At 41.1% G+C, this 21,289-nt stretch overlaps 1 protein-coding gene across 1 annotated transcript in view; it reads left to right on the forward strand.

Moving 5' to 3' along the window:
• Positions 1–297: 297 nt before the first annotated feature.
• Positions 298–21,289, forward strand: part of PLB1 (phospholipase B1) — a 78,032-nt gene continuing 57,040 nt past the window's right edge. Inside the window, exons 1-14 of the mRNA XM_075750000.1 lie at positions 298–316; positions 632–669; positions 1,824–1,887; positions 2,336–2,394; positions 3,872–3,912; positions 4,758–4,801; positions 5,761–5,845; positions 6,383–6,434; positions 7,584–7,670; positions 8,163–8,225; positions 9,537–9,619; positions 13,070–13,148; positions 13,809–13,913; positions 15,618–15,710. Of these exons, the coding sequence (XP_075606115.1) occupies positions 298–316; positions 632–669; positions 1,824–1,887; positions 2,336–2,394; positions 3,872–3,912; positions 4,758–4,801; positions 5,761–5,845; positions 6,383–6,434; positions 7,584–7,670; positions 8,163–8,225; positions 9,537–9,619; positions 13,070–13,148; positions 13,809–13,913; positions 15,618–15,710 (912 nt within the window). The remainder of the gene's footprint in view (positions 317–631; positions 670–1,823; positions 1,888–2,335; positions 2,395–3,871; positions 3,913–4,757; positions 4,802–5,760; positions 5,846–6,382; positions 6,435–7,583; positions 7,671–8,162; positions 8,226–9,536; positions 9,620–13,069; positions 13,149–13,808; positions 13,914–15,617; positions 15,711–21,289) is intronic.

A 21,289-nucleotide genomic window follows, 5' to 3' on the forward strand; every position in this document is an offset into this window, starting at 1 on the left:
AAATCTATGCGTATAAATCCATGTGTATACTCAAGGAAAGAGAATAATGTTTACTGAAATAGTTGCAGGCCTGACTTCTGGCTCCATAGGCTACTTAATCTGTCAAGACTCTCTACTAAGAGAAGCAATTGCAGCTGTTTCTGTATCACTATGGCAAACTCACAATAGTGTGATGTTGTTCTCTGACTGGGGAAGATGTAGGTTAATGTGAATTGCTCCCTTCTAAGGAGTTCCACCTTGTATGTGTTCAAATTACTCTAAATTTGGACAGAATAAGACTACAGCAATATATGAAATATGCTGAAGAGGAAAACAGGTAGGAAAGGCCTGTGGAGGATGAGGTTGGTTGAGGAGATCCACAACCAGTTCACCACCTGTGTGCATAACTTCATTGTGTTCCACTAATTTCAACAGATATCACCTGTGTATAATAACTGAAAAGCCTATTCTAGTACAGTGAAAGCTAAGAAAATATATTTTGTTGTTGGGATGAACCTCACCTTTTGGAAAGTAGAGCAGAGGAGAAAAGTTGGTCCTCTCAGGATTCTGTGGTTTTAGGTATGTTAAGTCTTCTGAAGTGTTTTTCTAAGGTAAAAAAAATAGCACAATTAACTCTTTTAATATTTTTAAGGTAATACAGATCATCTGGAAGAACAGGGGAAACTAAAGGTAAAGTACGAGTACAGCTTTATCTTTTTTTTCTTTAATACATATCATCACCTCTGTGGCTGTTGCTTCCTCTGAGGCAGGCAGAAGAAGAAAAAGTAGAGCTTGGTGCTCTAAACTGTTCAATTCTGCAAAGAATAAATGCAAAGCAAATGACTCAGCAATGTGATATTGCAGCTGCAAGATTACAGTAGCTAATCAGGAAATAAAGGTTTCTCCGAGCAACGTTTGTTATTAGGTTGCATATCCTGTACGTAAATTGATTGTGGTTAGCACTTGTTCCTAGATGCTTTGTTGTTCTTCTAGAAACAGAAGATTAAACTCTTCCTTGCACTGTAATGATGCAAAGCATATGCACCATTGAAGTCCTCCAACTAGGGACAAGGGGTGTGTGGGGACTGTGGTGGCCCTTGTCACAACATGGATTTCACCTTTATGTAGTAGTGGTGGTCATCTAGCCAAACATGGTCATAGTGATGAGGGAAGCCCTAGCAAAGTCACCCTGGGAGGGCTGTCTTTCATCTCTCTTTGAAGTACTAGATGTTGGGCCATACCTACTGTCAAGATGTAGGAGGACATTAAATAATGTTCCTAGTGATACTGAACTGTCTCTCATGATCAATGAATAATGTCACTCACATCGTTGCCCCAAATGCAACTCTCTTTATTCCCCTCTTTAGTGTTTTCTACGATCACATGGTAATTTTGCCACTTGCCAAGTACCCAGAATTGGTTCATTCTGTCTTTCCTGTTGCATATTGGAGAGGTAGCTTTTTGTTGTGTATGTTGGGTGCCCCTTGGCATCTGAAGATGTGCGCAGTAGCTGTCCTTATGACCTCATCCAGATTAAGCTCTCACTGTTTGCAGCAATGGATATAACAGGTTGTGTTCAGCACATTTCGTTGTTTGCTCAGACCCAGTTTGTGGCAACCAGAAAACTGAGCAAAAAGCATCAAGTTTTAGAAGAGTGGATTTGAAAATGCAGCTGTCCAGATCTGTGTTCCTATGTACTTCGAGCAAAGGTGTAATTGTACTTTAAAATTGTTGTTATGTAAGAGCTTGGTACTGTGTGAGAATGGAGCCCGTAGGTCCCCTCCTTCCCCAAATTTCCTTGTTAGATCTAAGCAATCAACCATATTTACTTGTTTATGTCAAAGGCTCTAAGAAGCTTCCAGTTTCCATGTGAGCAGGCGATATTATCCACGACCCCTTCATCTTCAGGTTTGTATTTGGTATTATCCTTGTAGGGGCTTTCCCTCCCAAAATTGTTTGAGAACGGGCTGGGAGAGAAATCAGCTGTTTGAGGAGATGTATGTGTGTGGGATGTGACCGAAGTGGGAGTAGGCTCAACAAACTCCTTAGTTTCTACCTTAGTTTCTTCAGCTGCTAATTGAGGATGCTGCTATTACTTAAATAATTCACAACAGTGTTTTGTGATTTCTTCTTGCTTGATGGTTGAGCATTTCAGTGCATCTAAGCACCCAGAGTATTTACTGAATACCTGGATAAAGTTTCTCATCTTCTCTGATTTAAAACTGCCAGTTGGAAAGATCAGTGTAGACTTCTTATGCTTTAATCAATTTTGTCATGTTTTAGTATACTGGTCAATGTAATTTTCTTTCAAAGTTACAGCTCTCTTTTTAACCTGAAGTCTTTCACTTTTCTGTAGTTCATGCTCTGAGGCCAGCTGACATTAAAACAGTCACTGCAATAGGAAGTTTGCAAAGAGTAAGTACAAGTGGGAAGTGTGCTGAACATGACCCATTTCCTCCCTTCTGATGATGAATTGAGCTGATGATGTACTTTGGTGTCCCAGTTAGGGCATTCAGGACTTTAATCTTTCCACAAGCATCAAAGGTTTCTGGTGAAAAATGACTGGAAATACCTGTTGTTCAGTGTTCCAGTATACCGTGACTCTAAAAATAGCCAGGTGACTTTGTGCAAGAGGAAATGTGACCACAGTGCTTTTGCAGAGAACCATGATATTTGAGTAGAGTGCTTGGATTTTCCTAACAATGAGCGTAACAGCTTGAATAATTGGAAGAAATAGCTGGGAAAATTCAAACTGGAAAAAAGTACAATTTTGGTAATCACCATTAGAACAAATTATCGAGAAATGCAGTAGATTTTCCATCCTGTTGAAGTGTTTTCTGTAGAGACTGGTCTCCTATCTAGCAGGCAGAAGCTCTAGAAGAATCACAAAAATATACTTCTGATGTACACATCACTGATGTATAAAAAACTAAAGTTCTCCTGCCTGTTCTAATGCAGTGAGATTTGGATGATCTTTACTTAATAGTCGGAAGTAAATATCTGAAACAGATTTGGGGCCCAGTTAAAACCATTTAACCACAATTCTCAAGCTTTGAGGAAGTGTAGAAATTTGGGCAAAATTGGTAGCCATTGCAGGGGCTACAACTGCAAAGAAAAGGGAGACATTCTCTATTGTCACAAAACAACTTTCAAATTTGAGGTTGCATTCATCAAGACATTATACTTTTTCTTGGGATGAAAAGTTTCAATTAGAAAATCAGCACTCCTGGACTCATTGTGAGTACCTCCCTCTTTGGAAGAAAATAATTGTCCTAAAAGCAAAGGTGCTTCACCCATATCAAATGCCTGGCCCTTTAGAGCAAGTCTTTTTTGTGCTAATGTCTTTGTTGCTTGTGGATTGTGCCCTAGAAAAACATAAATTCTCTTCTTTTAAGGAATGTCCACTTTCCTAGAGCAAACATTTCTGTCACTGTTTCCTCCTCAGAGTCTTTGAAATCATTGAAGTTCCTCTGTTTATATTAAGAGGTGTTTTTAACAGACACCACACTGGCTGAGTGCTATCCATGTAAATTATCTAAATGACTTCAGGTCATGTCCCTTGTTGAAAAGGAACAGATCCAGAGAAATTTGGTTTAGAACAGAATTTAATTTGACTGAATTTGAGTTCAGCTAGTCAAATTTTGTTTTAAGCCATATGTAATAAATTCGTTAATGAAAGCAGTAACTAAGAAAGGATTACCAGACTATGAAAATATGCTGTAATAAGGAAGCTCTTGAAAATAATTTAAATCTCTGAGTAACTGCAAAACAATGGAGAAGAGTATGTAGAAAACAATACTACCTATAACAGGAGTGGAATACAGTAGGGGAACCTATGTAGAGCTAGTTTACCCTTTGCTGAATACTATTCTTATTGCTTGCTTGTTCACAGACACCAGGATCTGGTGTACATCATGAGGAGTTACTCCAAAGGTAACAATGAATTGGTAGCATTGATAACTGTCATGATACTAATTTATACAGTATCACAGTGCAATTCTTCTTATTGTTTTCTGAAGAGGAGGAGAAAGCATATGTGAAATATAAAGGATTTTGAGACACTGGATCATTCCCAATCCTTAGTTAACAGAAATTGTACTTATGCAAGATGTGGAACTACCCTAGGGTTGCAATAACCTTAACTAAGAATCATTGCTACATGATGAATCCAAGGTAGTAAATGTCATCATCCACTAGTTAGAGACCAGAAAGCAGAGAAAGAACCCAGGAGTTCTGATACTCTGTCCTCTGCTGGAGTGATTCCTAGTGCTTCACGGGCAAGCCTTACCCCTTTTTCTTCTTTTCATGCTCATTAGCAGATCTAAATCAATGAGTGCACATATGGCTAAACCTTATAGATGTAAATCTGTGTAGCTCTTTTGAGTCATAGCATTCCAGATGAGGATTTGGCCTTGCACAGACAAACTTTAAAAGACTAATTTTTTTAAATGGTTGCACAAACATCCATGTCCACTTGTATGTGGGTGCACACAGAGAGGTCCCTGAAGTACTTGTACATATGCATAAGCGCAATTACTGCCACATGCAGAGTGTACAGACACAAAAAATTGACATCTAAGACTGTTCTTACTCAGCAGTAGCTGATGATGTGATGGTTTGGGGGAAAGAAAGGCCCCATTCTTAATTTCAGCAGCTGCCATGAATACACACTCTGAGCCGTAGCGTAGCTAATAAGAAATTGAAGCTGTGCTGTAATATAATTTTTCTTTGAGAAACAGAATAACAGCAACTTCCTGTTTTCTCTTCCCTTTCTATAGCACAGGAAAGAGCCTCCTTGAAGTAACCGTGGAAACTTTAGCAGGTGCGTCTTACTGTCACACTGAAACTTGAGAAAATTGAATGGCATGTTGGCAGGATCAGCAGTGTTTGCTGGGCTGTAGAGCAGGTGTAGCAGAAGCACCCTGCAGGGGTATAAGGGAAGCCTGAGGGACGGTGTACTTGGGGGATGTGAGTACAGTCAGGCTGGGTTATCTGTGCTGGCTTTAAAGACACTGTCTGGGTAGACAAATAGCAATGAAGAAGTGGTACCACAGACTGTTGGAAGTGTCTTGCCCAATAGGGATTTTTGGGCTGCTACTGCTACCCATACCACAGTCCCTGCTGGCGTGTGTTTGCTGCCCATGTTAACCCAGTGAAATCTTATGTGGGTTTGCCTGTCCAGTACTCTTTACGCTACCATGTGTTCAGGAGTTACACTGGGGCTGCCATAGATGCACCACATAGGTGAATTCATCACCTATCCGCTGATTCCAGCTGGCTCTGAAGGGCAGCCTTGACTTGCTTGCAGGGTGTTGCAAATAAAACCTTCAGGTCCACTGGAATGCTGAGTTGAGTAGTGGATAACTGTAGGGTCTTCCCCTCCAAATCTTCTTCCTGGCATCTTAATGTCACCTCCATTTCCCTGTGAAAGAGGTTTAAAACCTGGCAACTCCTTGGCACTTCAGGAGGCTATCTCTGGGTAGATTCAGCTGCCTGTATTTAAATCTGCCTACGCTACTTGTGGCTAACATGAGAGATGAGGATGGAGGTTTCTGACCTGAGTTTGGAGACAAACTCAGGCATCAAACCTCCGCTTCAGAAGGTGAGAAGAAAAACCAGCAAGAACAGCCACAGAGGAGCTCAGGCATACTCCTCGTGCCTGCCAAGAGATCCTGAGACTTTACATTTTCTAGCTGTTTTAGTTCAGTTGTGTTTATAGTGAAATTGCAGAGAAGCAGTCCCCTGTATGCAGAAATTGCCTAACCTGTGTATGTCATTCAGCTCTCATTAGCAGTTTTAATCCCTCGGTCCTCCACCAGTCTCCTCCACCTAGCACAAAGGGAGCGACATCAAACAGTCAAGCCATGTAAGTCTGAGGGGTTTTTGGCTGGGCAGTTCATTTACAGCTGCAAAGGTGGAGGATGGAAGCCTTTGATTCTGGAGCACTTCACTGGACACAGAATATGTGCAGTACTCGCAGAGGCTGCACAGACACTCCAGGGATAGACCCTGCCACTGTGGCTCAATTGTCACCTCTCGGAAGCAGGAGGAACAAAGCCCACTGTGTGCTTTAGGGTCTGGATCATCTGACAACATCAGATCTCCCTCTTTATAGCTGTAAAATGAATTTTTGGGCTTAAATACAATTAGAGGTGTGCCTACCAAACTGTGTCTACCGTTTTCATCTAAGTGCACATATCTGAAAATGAGAAACTTGAACATGAGCTAATCACCCCAGGCTCTCTGTGTGGCACAGACAAGCGTCTAATCTTAACACGTTTAGGATAGAAAAGATTAATCCTACTTGAAGTCTCAAATGTTGTTTGATTTAATGGTAAAAATCGGCCAAAGCTTTATCCTTACTGATGCCTTCATAGTTTCTCTTTTCCTTTCTGCTTTTCAGAGACCTCCTGCATCAAGCCGAAGAAATAGTGAAGCTCATGAAAGAGAATCAGGTTTGTTTAAAGCACAGGACAATTCAGAGAGCTTGGCATTGAAGCAGAAAAAGGGAGAAATGTGATGAAATACTTTAAACAGCACTCAAAAATCTCTTCAAAATAGAAAGTGCCTTTTCTTGTGGTTAACGGACTTCGGTCTTTCTGTTGTAAATAAAAATCAATTCTGTACCTTTCAAGTCGAGTTTTGTCCTTGAAAGTATCCCTCCTGGTTTACGTTTGTCAGAGTGACTGAAGAGCTCGGTAGGGAAGACAATATGTTTGCTTTCTATTGGTTAAGGATGTGAGACCTCAACCCAAAATAATAATTCTCCATATTTGTCTTTTCAGTTTCCTCTTAGTCTTATTTTCAAAAATGACAATAAAGACCTAGATATGCTTTAGCTGATGTCAGCGGTTGATGCTGGTGAGAGCTGAATTGTCACGCATGGCTGAGTGCTTTGTAAATCCCATCCTGGAGTTTTATGCATTTATTTTTCTTCTATTCTTAACCCTGAGGCATGTTATTTTGTAAAATGTTCTAGAGGTAATGGGAAAATCTAATTGCCAAGGCAATTCTGCTGTTGGCTCTTCACTCTACACGGAGCCCATTGGACTGTTTGTACGTGGATTTAGCATAAATTTTTGTGGAGCTGAGTGGTTCTAACAATGGTCTTCAGGATCGGCAAGGACTGCCTAATAAACGTAGCGCAGCTGAGCAGGGCTCTAGGTCTCAGATTTTTTTCTCCAGTCTTCATCCCACTGTTGTGACCTAGTCTCAGCAGTTTAGGAAGATTAACCCTGTTAGCAAGCTGCAACAGTAATGGAGAGAAGCAGCATCAAGCTCTGTGCTAAGCTGTTCATGTTCATCTTCTCCAATAGACTCTCCAATGGCAGCAGCAATTTCTGGCTCTAACCTGAATGTTTTATAGGTGTGCATTCAGCTTTAATTGCAGCATTTGCTGCCTAACCATCCATTTTCTGTCTCCACTAGAGAAAAGATGGACGGCTTGTCAAATGGAAGTGATCAGGGTTGCCAGGGTTGGGCAATGGACTATTGCTTGGTCTTGCAGATTTAAAGCCATAGTAAATCTTGTGTGAGAAAGCAAAATAGCAAATAGGTCACTTATCACCCTATTCCTTTCAATTTTTATTTTTATTTTCTCCCAGATGATGGACTTCCAAAATGACTGGAAACTGATCACAGTTTTTTTTAGTGCTGAAAACCCATGTTCTTCCTATGCCTCCACACAAGCGGTAAGCTTTTCATGGGGTGCTTTAGCAATCAAGGCAGGTGGTTAAGATACTTTCCCAAGCTCTGCTCTCTCCCACAGTGAACCAAAGGAGTAGCTAGTTCCGGGATGTTAGAATGACTCTATCCAGTGATGTAAGCTCCTGGCACATGATGTGTTTTGTATTTATAAATATGTGTGCTTAATTTGTGATCCCAAGTCTGCGATGGCTTAGTAGAACAACTCTTTTCCACCTTCAAGTCTAAAGATATTTTTTACCCATCCCTGTCTTTTTTTTTTTTCTTTAATATTTTAAGTTGTCTAATTATTGGCAGTTAAATTACAAGACTAGTTCCATGGTTTTTTTTCTTGGTGCTGGTAAAGGATGAATCCAGAATATAGTGGTCATTGATAACCCTTCAGTACACAGCTCAACACACAGGGTTCGTGACTTTTGGCAAATTGATAACTTTGTCTTTTCTACTAGTTTTGATAGCATTTCTCATCTCATTTACAGAAGGACTGCATATTGCACAACCTGGAAAAACTTAAAGCTGTCTTAGATTTTTTGTATAAAAAGGTAAGATTTATTCATCAACCTTGAATACCCAAATCCTTTGCTGGTTTTTCCAGCTCCCTTACTGGACCAGGGATTGTACCACTGTTCTGGTGACTTACAACACCAGTCTCATTGACTCTAATCCACTGGCTGCGTTCATTGTCACTAAGTGTTTTATTCATGCTTTTAAAAAGCTAATGCATGCAAACAGAAAGGGTGGATGGGTAACTGCTTCATTTTGCAACACAAGCTGAGGTACCATCCATCTTTATTTTTTTAAGCGATTTCTATGAAAAACGGAGTACACCAGTTTAGGTCTGAAAGTCATTCATGTTTAACAGTGCTGTTTGTGAAAATAACTGATATCTAATTATTGGATGTCTGGAGCTACCTACACAGTGTACACGCTGCTTGTACACTGGTGATGACTTTTACAGACCAGGGAAAACACCTGTTAAAAATATGTATAATGGATCTTTTTCCTTTTATGTGTTAATTTTAAGATCTTAGCATTTCTAAAGGTTTTCTAGCTGGCTGAGCTAAGGATTATCTGCTTACCTAGGATGGTTTCAGAGAAATGCTCTTCACTGTGTCTTAAGTCTACTAATGAATAGTAGACTAGATGTGGATATTTCACTACTAAAGCAGCCTAATAGCTGTTTATCTGAAGTATTTCAATAGCATTTTCCAAGAATTTTGTTTTGCTGGATTGAAGGCCTAAAGGATATTCTAAACCTGCTACAGTTTGATTGCATCAGGCCACAACCACTCATTTTTCTCAGACTGACTTCAACAAATGTTGTGTATGGGTGCAGTTCCACCCACACATTCTCTTCGGATTATCTCCACCATTATTTTCAGAATCTGTATATGTGCACTTGTAAAAGTGCAATATCATTATGTAAATGGAAAGCTGCTTTCTGCTTGGGGGAGAGGTGAGGCGGTATGCATGAGTGCTTGTGCTGCTATACAGGACGTTTCATCCACAGCTTTGCATTGGTATGTTGCCAAAAAAATGGTAGTCCCTAGTTCATTTGAGTTCAGTTTACTTGGCTAGTGGCCATTTTGGTTATGTAAAATGAATTGCTGGGTCTCAGTCAAGAAGTCATGGTCACAAGTACTTTGTGAATGCTGATCAATGTTATACTAGATGGCAGGCACAGAAGTAGGGTTCAGGACAAAATTGGCAGAGATTAGATCATTGAATTTATGCAGGCGAATCCCAGGCCAGAGGTAACACATGTGAAGCTGTAGATATAATTTACCATTATTGCTACTTGCTGATCTTTAATTGCAAATATAACATGATTATTTTTTACTTTATCACTGCAGGTTCCCAAGGCCTTCATAAATCTAGTGGATTCCACTGAGCTCACAACTTTCTCTCTTGCATGCCAAGATTACAGTAATGCCAGGTAACAAAGTTTCCTTTAAATTCTTGACACTGTCTCTCATTAGTGTTCAGACACGTAGCTATGTATATGGATTGACTTTATAACTGATGTAGAGTCTTCTGAACAGGTTTTCTGCCCTTACTACAGAAGTATGTCAAAGATTTTTAGATCTCCGCTTTGTTTCTGATACGCTCTCTCTGCAAGACATAGATTTACCAGGAAGAGTAGGTGCTTTTAATTCTGCCAACTTGGATAGCATTTGTTTAAATATTGCACACTGTAGTTGTGGCAGATTGACCCTGGCCAGCAGCCAAGCACCTGCACAGCCTCTCACTCACTTCCCCTTTACCACCCCCCCCAGCAGGACAGGGGAGAGATTAGAAAGAACAAAAGCAAGAAAACTCATGCGTTTAGACAAAGGCAGTTTAATAGATGAAAGAAAGAGGAGGGAAAATAAGTGATACAAAGGTAATCCCTCACCACCTCCCACGAGTGGAGCAATGTCTATCCAGTCTCCAGGCAACAGTGACCTTGGAAGCCATAATGGTCTTCTCCCTCTGCCTCAGTTTTCATTGCTCAGCATGATGTTACATGGTATGGTGCATCCCCTCGGCCATTTCAGGTCAGCTGGCTCAGCTGTGTCCCCTCACATTCTCTTGCCCACTACAGCCTACTTGCTGGATGGATCAGCATGGGGGGAAAAAGAGAAAGCCTTGATGCTGCACAAGCAGTGTTCAGCAACAGCCGAAGCACTGGTGTGTTATCAACAGTTTTAGCCACAAATCCAAAACACAGAGCCATATGGGCTGCTATGAAGAAAGTAAACTCCATCCCAGCCAGACTCAATACTGTGATTATGGTCACAAGACTCCACAGTCTACCTACCCCTAGCTTTTAGCTTTTTAGTTAGTACTACTGCCCTGCAACTCACAAGTCAAAAATTCTGTAGGCTCTTTAAAAGTTTAAGTTTCTATATATCAATGTTCACAAAAGGAATAACTGGTCTTAAAGTACATTGTTAGGCTATGTGAAAGTTACTACTTGGGCTTAGGTTACGGTAGGATGGAGAACATCCAACTTGTCAGTTCCTTATGGTAAACTGTGTGCCTAGATGCTTTCATCTCCCTTGCTGAATACCTTGTAACAAAAGTGTGAGTAGCTTATGTCCTGATTTAGTATGGAGTAGGAGTGTGCACATGGACAGTTATGATGGAGTAGTTTACAGCTGATGAGATTATACTCCATCTTACTCCACAGTAATTTTTTTTTCCTGTGCCCGTGGCATAAGACACCATATGTACTAATATAGTCATCCTGAAGTGTTTCACAAGCTTTGCATGTATACAACCCGGGAGACATTCCATCAGTCAAGGAAGGGTTCTGGCTGCTGTGTAACCATGTGCTTAACAACAAGTATAAGCAGAGGAGAAGCTTTCCTTGATAAAAGCAGTTGCATGGAGCATTCTAGCGTATTTCTCCTGCACAGGCACTAAGGGGAAAAACGTGAGACAGGTAGATAAGAGGTGGAAAAGATAGACTTAGGAATGTGCGCCTTGCCATATATTGAAGGCCTTAAAAAATAAAATCTAACTTTTTTCCTCTGAGGAATTTTTATATTTCCTTTTCTAACTTAAGGCCATTTGCTTTCTTGTTGTCAGCATGCTCTTTTAGCTGTGTTTATCTGGTTGAACAGCTCGACCAGTTTGCAAGCCTTCTACTTCAATGTTTGGTAAACTCCTGGGTTCATCTCTGCCTCAGGCCCATATCGTCTCCCAGATAAGGGCCTCAGCATTTGGCTACCAAGTCCCCATTTTGAGCTGTGCTTTGAAAGAAAAACATAGGCCCATACCAAAAGATGAAATTTCGAGTGTCTAAGAGGAGAATAGTGCCTGACACTCCCAGTCCCATGTCAGTACCTGACTTTAGACATAGAAATTTGGGGCATAATAGGGATTTAAAGTTCCTTCCTTTATTAGTTTCTTACTCATAAGTGTTGTCTGCACTGAAAGTAGCTAGGCATATAACTCCCTTCATGTATTGTATGAGGTGGTTTTTAGGCTTGGGTAAGATTATGGTCCTGATTTCACATTTCTTTCACTCACCAGCAGTGATAAAAGCACTGTAACAGAAAGCTTCCATTTTATAGGTTTAGCTAGAGTTCTGTGAAAAGGAGAGAGAGTCTGATCCTGACAGGTATTTATTGCTTACATCTGCAAAGCCCACAAAAATGTTTCTCAGACTCCAGTCCATCCAGGCATTTTCAACTGAGTATATTTTTGCTGGAACCAGACTAATCTTAAATGTATCTTATATTATTCCTGTCTACAGCCCTGGGAGAAGGTCTGAGTTTTCCAACTAGCTGCAGAAATATGCAGTATGCAGAACTCGCCTTGCAGGTCAGAAATTGGGCTGAGGTTGGTTGGCTGCTTGACAGTGCCTGGCCATCCTTTAGCATTGTCATGGTTTAACCCAGCAGGCAGCCAAAACAACCACACAGTTGTTCGGCTCATTTCCCCTAGCACTCTCCCCAGTGGGATGAGGGAGAGAATCAAAAGGGGAAAAAAAAAAAAAGGTAAGACTTGTGGGTTTAAATAAAGACAGTTTAATAGGACGGAAAAGGAAGATGATGATGATAATAAAAGAATATACAAAACAAGTGATGCACAGCACAACTGCTCACCACCCAGAACCAATGCTCAGCTAGTTCCTGAGCCACACCACCTCCTAGCCAACTCCCCCAGTTCTATCTGGAGCACGATGTTACATGTCAGGGAATATCCCTTTGGCCAGCCTGGGTCAGCTGTCCTGGCTGTGCTCTCCCAGCTTCTGGTGCACCTGGCAGGGTGTGAGAAACTGAAAAGTCCTTGACTTAGTGTAGGCGCTATGACTGCCAAACAACAACTAAAAACATCAGTGTGTTATCAACATTGTTCTCATCCTAAATCCATAACCCATCACTATACCAGCTGCTAGGAAGAAAATTAACTCTATCCCAGCCGAAACCAGGACAAGCATATACAAGATTTTGCAGCACTGAGTTTCTATCCACATTTCTAGATGCAGGTCTTGTTGCCAAAAACTAAGGCAAAAGTTCCCGTGCAAGTATTTTGAGTGTATTCAGTTTTCCTATGTGACTATATAGAGGGAAATGTTTGAAAACTAGTGCAGCCACTATTCTAAGCCTGAGCACGCTGCGAGCTTGTGAGACCCTGTGCTAATTCAAGTCAGGCATATTTGTCATCCAAATAGGCTTTGAAATCAAGAAGCAATCCAAAGTTCTGGACATGGAATATATATAGTGTATAATTTTACATTTATGTCAAAAATTAGGTTGTTCCATGTAGCTTTCTCAATATATGCAACAATTTAGTCTTCGATACGTGCTTGTCAGTGGCCTAAAAGAGTTCATGCTATCTGTCTTGTTTATTGGAAGTTCATAAAGCCTATCACGTTTTTCATTCTTTTCTGCAGCAATCCAGGCAGGAATCAGTGTACTTGTGTTAGTGAATGCTCCACATTAGATGATAACCTATTGAGGTGGTCCTATCAGGTATGGCATCTTCTGTGTTGCTTGGCTCTCATATTGCTAGTCACATCTATTCATTTTCCAGATTGGACTGAAGTGAGGAGTTAAGGGAGGAATAGCAGTGAGGAAGTTGAGTAACAGCCTTTTTTACCACATGTCCACAGCAATCCTGACCCCATTTTACATCAGGAACACGGGAGATAAGTTCTCTCTATACCTGAGTGATCTTCGTATGTCTCGAATTTTGTAAAGACTATATAGCTTTTGGCAACCTAGAATTTGTCATATCCCATCACAGAAATTATCATCTTGTCCAGTAATCTGCCACATGATTTAGAAGAGGGAAATCTTCTCTTAAGACAAAGACAGTTGTGCTAGAATTCCTTTTAAAAATTATAGGGAGGCAATAAGCATGACATCTCATTGCCTTGCTAAGCTTGCTGCTCTTTCAAAGAAAATTATCGTAAATCAGTGTAGCTTTCTCATAGCTACAAGGAGTTTCCAATTATTATTGTGTAAGAAGATTTCATTAAATTACTGTCTTTGTTCTGGATTACAGAATTTGATTATTGTGGTTTATTAGGGATGGGGATAATCTTAGTTCACTTTAAGCCCTGATGTATTACACATACATTACGCTCTCTACCTGATAATACTCATCTGATTAAATGGTTGTCTATTCAGGATGCTTGGGAAAAACTGCTGGAGTCTGAGAGGTATGAGCAAAAGGATGACTTCACTGTCGTTCTTCAGCCTTCTCTCCAAGAAACAAATCTGCTGCTCAGACTGGTGAGTAAAGTCAAGTTGCTCCATTCTTTCTGAATTGTATCTGCTGAGATTGAGTGCAATATTCATCTTTCCTCTCTAGGCTGTGTGTAATGCCAGAAGATGAGGGTAGTCAGGCACATACAGAGCACACCTCAGGATCAGACACAGAGGTGCTGAGAATGAAGCGTGCTTCAATCAGAGATCCTGTGTTTTTCTGAATGCTGTGTTCCTGGAGAAATCAAGTCATAGCAGCTCTGTAGATTAGGTCACGAGTGTCTGGAAATTGTCAATGCTGCTAATTTTTCCATATCTTTGTAGTCATCAGCTCATTTATCCCTGATTATGCTCATGTGTGTTTCGAAACAAAGGCAAAAAGAGCGTAACAAGAAGTATTTAAAAAAGGATAGGGGGAAAAAAGATAAAAGTTTTGTAAACTGCTCTACTGGAAAGTAGAGTTACCTCCCTGCAATGAGATTAATGCAGTCTGGGAACTTGGGAATACATTTTGTCCGGATTTTGTATTTGATATAGCCAGTGAACAGTGAATATAGATCGGGTTGCCTGGGATGTCAGACAAAAAGTCTTGCCACAAGTGGCCTTTAAAGGGAAGTTCAAAGGTCAAGGTTGCCTGAGAGCTGATAATGAAGAGGGAAAATATTACTTCCTAGATAATGGTTCAAACAGAGCAAGGTATGCAAATCCAACACATAACATTTTGGAGGCCCCATCCCTGGAAGTGTTTAAGACCAGGTTGGATGAGGCTTTGGGCAATGTGGCCTAGTGGAGGGTGTCCCTGCCTGCAGCAGGGGGGTTGGAACTAGATGATCTTTAAGGTCCCTTCCAACCCAAACCATTCTATGGTTCTATGATTCTATGATTAGATGGTTATTTGTAAAACAGGTTGGTGATGAGTCATGGTCTGATTCCTGGGCATCATAACAGCTCCTTGAACCTGTGGTAATTCCATTGCTCCCCTCAGTTCAGTATCAGAACAAAGTGAACTAGGAGAAGAAATTTGTCTTCCAGGAAGCTTGGGGTCTGCTATGTTGCAAAATCTTCCTTTGGTGCTGCGTCGTCTTACGCCAGGCTTGTTTTGGTGATGGCTGGTCCATATGCAAATGACAGACTTTTAGCTTTCATGGCATTACTTTTTCTCGAAGTAAATTGTTCTGTTATTGCCTTAAATGTCATCTTATGTAATAGGTGGATTCTTTATTTCTTCTGATTTGTGGTACACCTTCAGGCCACCATGTGTAATCTTCTGAACTCTTCCAACATTACTTTCATTTAAAAATAAGCATGATCTCTTAAGACAAATTCTGCATGCTTCTGCTTTCTAAATGCACATAAGTGTTAGGTAGAGGAAGTGGTGTTTATTCCAAATCATTAATGTGATCACATCTGTGTATCTCCCTGATTTCCTATATGTCACTATTGTGATTGTGTTCTGTTGTTGCTCTGATGGTCTTATCCTGTTGGTGTGTGATCCCTTCACTGCCACCTTACAGTGGTAGGTACAGCAATCACTTACTAGAACAGCATCTGTTCTGTCTTGACACACCAGCAGTAACTGAGATCAGCAACAAGTGTCTTAATGAGAGTGCCAGAGATTGATATTCTTGTGGATATGAATATCATTTTCTAGAATGAGACCTTTTATGGCTGAATGTCTCATCTTTCCATACTCTTCAGTTTTTCTCATGCTCAAAATGTTTTCCCTTTCAGGGCAGGGATGGTTTCATTACCACATCAAAGACACAACTGGAAGCTCTGGAAGAAGATTATACTTTCATGGCTGTGGGCCTCTGGAACAACATGGTGAGTAGTACCAGACACTGTTTCTTACTTGACTTAGTACGGAAGCCTGGTAGCAACTCCATGCTAGCCAGGCTTTGAGAAGCAAGGAGGGAGGGGAAGGAAGAATATAGGAAAGAAACATCCCATGACTGCTATCCTCAGCTGTGCATAGAGACTGCTCTCAAGTAATGCTAAATGTCCTACACTCCCAAGAAAAATCTCTTGTTGTTCTGTGGCTGCTGCTTACTACCAAGAGCAGAGCTTTTTAGAAAGGTTTCCAAAGTAGCCCTTTGGGAAGTCTCAGGGAGTAAATGAGCTGTGACAGACCTTTCTTTTGCTAGTCTCACCTCTGTGACAGAGTGGCACGGTGACAACTGAGGCTTGTCCTAACCTGAGATAATAGCAATTATACTCTTCTTCTCCTCTGTCCTATATCCATCCCCCTCTTTACTAATGAGTCTCATAAGGTTGTCTCCTCCTTAGCCATCATCATCTGCTACTGTTGCTTATAGTCAAAAGGTGATAGACAGCCTTGAGGAGCTCCTATTACTTCCTTAAGAGCTGGATGTCCTACCCAGCTGAGGAAAGCCAACACATGGTGCTTTCTAATGGGAGGGAGAGTGTGGCTGAAAGAAACATGGACTTTCTGACCCAGTCGAGCTTGAACATGATGACCAATTCTGTAGGAGGCTGTCTCCTTCTGCAGGCTTGAGCTGCCAACACACAGTGTTTGTGTGTATGACTGAGTGGATACATGTACAGCTGGAGGGGTTTGCATTTTAAAATTGATGATGGGGCAGGTAAAGAAACGGGAGTTGCTTCTCAGTACGAATGAGACAAAAAAGCAGGCATGTGGTTTTGGACTCACCAGAGCAAAGTAGGATGTTACTGCTTAGTGCATATTATGTTTGGATATGACCCGGTATCAGTAGTTTGGGATAAGATGTTGATTTTAGTATTCCTTCTGACTTAAAAACTTTCAAAATTTTCTGCTTTTCTTTCTAATAACCTTCTTATAACACATATAATCTTTTTTTTTTTTTAAATTAAAAAGAACCTGCAACGGCCAACTAAGTTAGATTACAGATAAAATATTTACTTTTTTATTTGTTTTGCATTCCACATGTTAAGTTTTTCACTTGAAAGCACCTACTATTCCTGTGTCTGTTCAAATTATGCTAAGCATGAAGGAAAAAAAAGCCTATACTGCAACCGCCTTTTACTAAACCACATTTAAAAATAAATCCATGCAGATTGGCATGTTCTTGTTTCCCTTTATGCTAATTCTGGCAGCAGTAATGCTGTTGTAGGCCTGATCATTTAAAGAAGCAGGATTTGCAGGAAGAGGCTTTTATTCAACCAGATGATATAGCTAGAAAAATAGTACAATCACTTTAATAAAGGAAGTTATCTTTTCTTTAAAGTTAGTAGGACTTTAGTTAGTTAGTATGAGCCAAAGAGTTAAAAATTGATCAGCTGTTAAAGCTCTAACCTTGGAACAACCATGCTGCATCTAGTTATCTCCTTTGCTGCTATCTGTGACATTCCTCATGATGATGTCAAAGTTCCTACCTCAATTCTTCTATCATAAAATGGATGCCATGATAAGATGCACGTTGGGTTCTTTATCGTTGTTTTGCCTTAGTCCCTCTAGGCAATTAGTTTCACTAGTCAAATGAGCAAAGCAAACACTGAAAGTCAAATTCCTGAAGTGTGAATTAAAAATTCTCTCTTTCTGGCAGTTCTCAGTAATGAAACTGAGTTACTTTAACTGCCCATGTCTCAGTGTCCCCATCAGTGTTGGAGATACTTACCTAGATCACACAATTACCATCACCTTAACATGATCTGTAAGACACTAGGAATCAGTGTCATATCCTCCTCAGATAATAACCATTAAAAATATTTGTCCTGATTTCAGCAGGGATAGAATAAATTTTCTTCCTAGAGGTGGGTATAGTGCTGTGTTTTGGATTTAGGATGAGAATAATGTTGATAACGCACTGATGTTTTGTTTGTTGCTAGGCAATGTTTACACTGAGTCAGGGGCTTTTCAGCTTCTCAGACTGCTTTGCCAATGAGGAGGCTGCAGGTGCACCAGAAACTTGGGGGGGAGGGGGGGCGGCAGGGGACACAGCCAGGACAGCTGGCCCAAACTGGCCAAAGGAATATTCCATACCATATGATGTCATGCTCCATATATAACTTGGGGGAAGCTGGCTGGGGGTCGGATTGCATCTCAGGAACTAGCTGGGCATTGGTGGTCTGTGAGTGGTACGCAATTGTGCTGTGCATCCCTTGTTTTGTATATTCTTTTATCGTTGTTACTATTATTTTTATTATTCTCTTCCTTTTCTATCCTATTAAACTGCCTTTATCTCAACCCATGAGTTTTACCTTTTTTCCCTGACTCTCTCCCCAATCCCACTGAGGGGGGTGGGAAGTTAGCAAACAGCTGTTTGGTTGTTCTGGCGGTGTGCCGGGTTAAACCACAACAATATTGAAGCTGGTTGGGAGCAAGGCACGCAAAGTATGAACATCCGATTTGCTGTGAAAAGTGGCCCTTTACATCTGCTTAGCACGGTTTTTCCATCAGCAAATTTTTGAAATGAAATGCTGAGTATGTTTTCAGCTAGTGCAGAAAATGAATGCTTCTGACTGGAGGGGGACCAGAGTGCCACCTGTTTGCAATCCAATTTTGTGCCTCTCCAGCAGGCATTGTTTGGGGCCAACTGAATAAAATTTGTCAGATTCTGAGATCCGTCTAACTATGGCAATAGATCAGCCTGAACTACTATGTTTTCTAGGGCTTATCAGTGGGGAAACTGACCTCCAGCTTTGAGTAATGTCCTTCTCTTTTATCAGACTGCAATTAGCAGAGCTCATGTGCTTCTAATGGACTTCACTTTCAGGTTTTTTCTAAGTCTAGATTATAGCACTTTTTTTTTTTTCCCCCCCCTATGGCCTCTTATTATCCGGCTTTTTAGATTTCAATTTAAACAGAATCCAATAGATGTTAAATATTCTTTACAAGGGGTTGTGATAGTATCATCCCCAGTCTGAAACAGGTATATAGCCTCCTCCAAATCCAGGCTCTGTAGAAGGGGAGAGGGCCAGGATTTATCTTCTGAGGTTTAATAACTCATGCAGACATACTCAGTCAACTCAGCACTGATTTCTCTTTCCTGCCTGCTCAAATTCGTACACTTAGCTTGCAACAAATTCCTTCTGTCCCTTCAGGTGATATTTTTTTATTTGCAGCTTCTGCCAGCAGAAGAATCTTCCTCTTTCCCTCTGCTTCATTCTTCTGTTCCTAACCCTTTTCTGCGCAGACTTTATTTGGGCTCTGTCCTTAAGCATCCTGTTCTTTAGTGTGTTACTCTATTCTTGTCACTTTAACTGCTAGGAGCATTTTGTGGAAGCAGCAGAGGTAAAAAAACATGTAAGCAAAACAAAGTGGTACTTTTAAGGACGGCTGCTATAGGGTCAGTTACCCAGACTCAGGTAGTGAGCATGCTGGGGAGCTACCAGAACCAGAGAATTGTCATAAAGGAGACAAATACCAGCTTTGGTTTATTTCAGTGTTTTTCCTCAGTGTGAGGTGGTTCCTCTAGAGAGAGGACAGCCTACGTGACCTGGAGGAAGAGCAAAATGTGGCAAAACCCCATCTTGCTGCTGGTTTGAAGGGAGACTACAAGAATGGTAGTATTTCCCCCTATGTTTTCCTGCCTCCTCTATCCTTCAGTGGAATTTTCTTAGTACAACTAGCAATCATCAGAAAGGCACCTCTCTGAGCAGGTTCCTCGTCTGCCTGTGATGGTATTCTACAACGATGTAAGATGATATGAAAGATGTTTTCAGTGTAAAAAGCACTGGCAAGTGTCCTCACCTCGTAAAGGTCACTTTATTTCTACTGGGAAGACCAGCTAATGGTTTATTCTGACTGCTTTAAAACCAAAGCAAACCACCTCACAATGCAGTCTTGAGAACCGATAGGAAATCAAGATCGTGACTTGTCAAGCAGCAAACACAGCAGAATGAGGAGGTGCCGGAGCATGCCATTCCGAGAGTTTCCCTCCTCCTGCTGCCTGCCAGCCTGCCCTTACGTGGTTTGGAGGCTTAGTATCAGCCTCTTCCTTGGAATGATTACTTGCTTACTGGTCAAAGGGCAAACCTTGAAAATGTAGTGGCAATTGGCAGTAGGACTGCACTTCAGTCTGGATGAGAAGAAGCTGAGCTAGCACATGCTAAGGGCTTGTTCTAGGCATGGCTGGATATTTTACCAAAACATTTCTAGCGATCTAGGAGCAATGCGATTCATACACTAAGCACATCAGAGATCAGTCAGCAAAATGGCATTGGGTAGCTAGGAACAGCTGAGAGAGGGTGGTTGTTTACTCGGACAGCTTTGATGTTTACCACAGAGAGCCTGACTGATTAATTTGCCTATAATTTTACCTCTGAAAAAATATTCAGGGCCAAGCTCCTTTCATGTGTGTAAAGAACTTAGACAAGAAGCTCTTGCTCTTGTGTTTGGCATTCTTTTGTGTAAAAGAAAAGACCACAAAAAAATACTACCCTGCAACCAAGAAACAAACTGAAACCAGGCAAGAACCCAAATGGCAAAAGCACTGCAGGAGGCTGCCCGTGCCTCTCTTCTGCATTCAGGGGTTTACACTGACTTAGAAACTGCTGCAGTACCAGAGCAGACGCGCACACTGACCGGCCTGCATGACAGATGCGTTGGAATTCAGGGGAGGTTTCGGCTGACCACAATGCAGACTTGGTGCCCGATTTCCTGACCAGGACCTTGCAGCTCTGCTGCATGGGAGCTCTTGGTCTTTGCTGGGAGAACAGTGTCTCTGAGCCATCTGTAATGAATTGCTTCTTGGAGAAACTCATTCTATCACCCAACTCCCAGCAACATACAAGTGTCTAATACTTGTTTGAAATTCACTCCTAGCCAAGAAATACCACTGTTGTCCCATGTTCAGTGGGATGATTCTGTGCTGGAAGAAGAATATTTTAAGAATGTCATTAAATAGCTACTTTGTTTTGTCCTGGGAGGATGGGAAAGTACCAGCTCCCAGCATATGTTTTCTCTGAGCTTCGTTATTTTGCATGTTTCAGGGACATTCATTTTATTCCTACCTCTCTCTCGAAAAATCACAGGCTGTTTCTTCAAATGTGTCTTTCAAAGAATATCTAGCTCTGTGAACCTCTTCTCTGTTTCTCTGAATTTTTCCATTATTTTCATTGATGGAACAACCGAAATAGAATATAATGTTCCTGCCCAGAATGTATTGATGATGTCAAGCCTGTTATTGCTGTATTTTCCAGTCCCTTCAGTCCTATTTCTTATGTAGTCTGCTGCTTCTGGCAGGTGCTGTTGCAAGCTGAGCAGGCGTTCACTGGGGAATCTAAACCAGTGGCCAAATCCTTTGGGTGTGATTGCAATTTAATTAGCACCCGGCAAGGTGCCTGAACAGGTGAAGTGATTCTTTGTGGTATTTACTGCTTTGTGTTGTCAGTATTGAGTTTCAAATCATTCTGTAATTTTTCATTAACAACAATCCCCTCTCCATCGTGTTAGGAGGCAG

This window comes from Balearica regulorum, chromosome 3 (assembly GCF_011004875.1).
Source record: "Balearica regulorum gibbericeps isolate bBalReg1 chromosome 3, bBalReg1.pri, whole genome shotgun sequence".
In the NCBI taxonomy this organism is placed as follows: Eukaryota; Metazoa; Chordata; class Aves; order Gruiformes; family Gruidae; genus Balearica; species Balearica regulorum.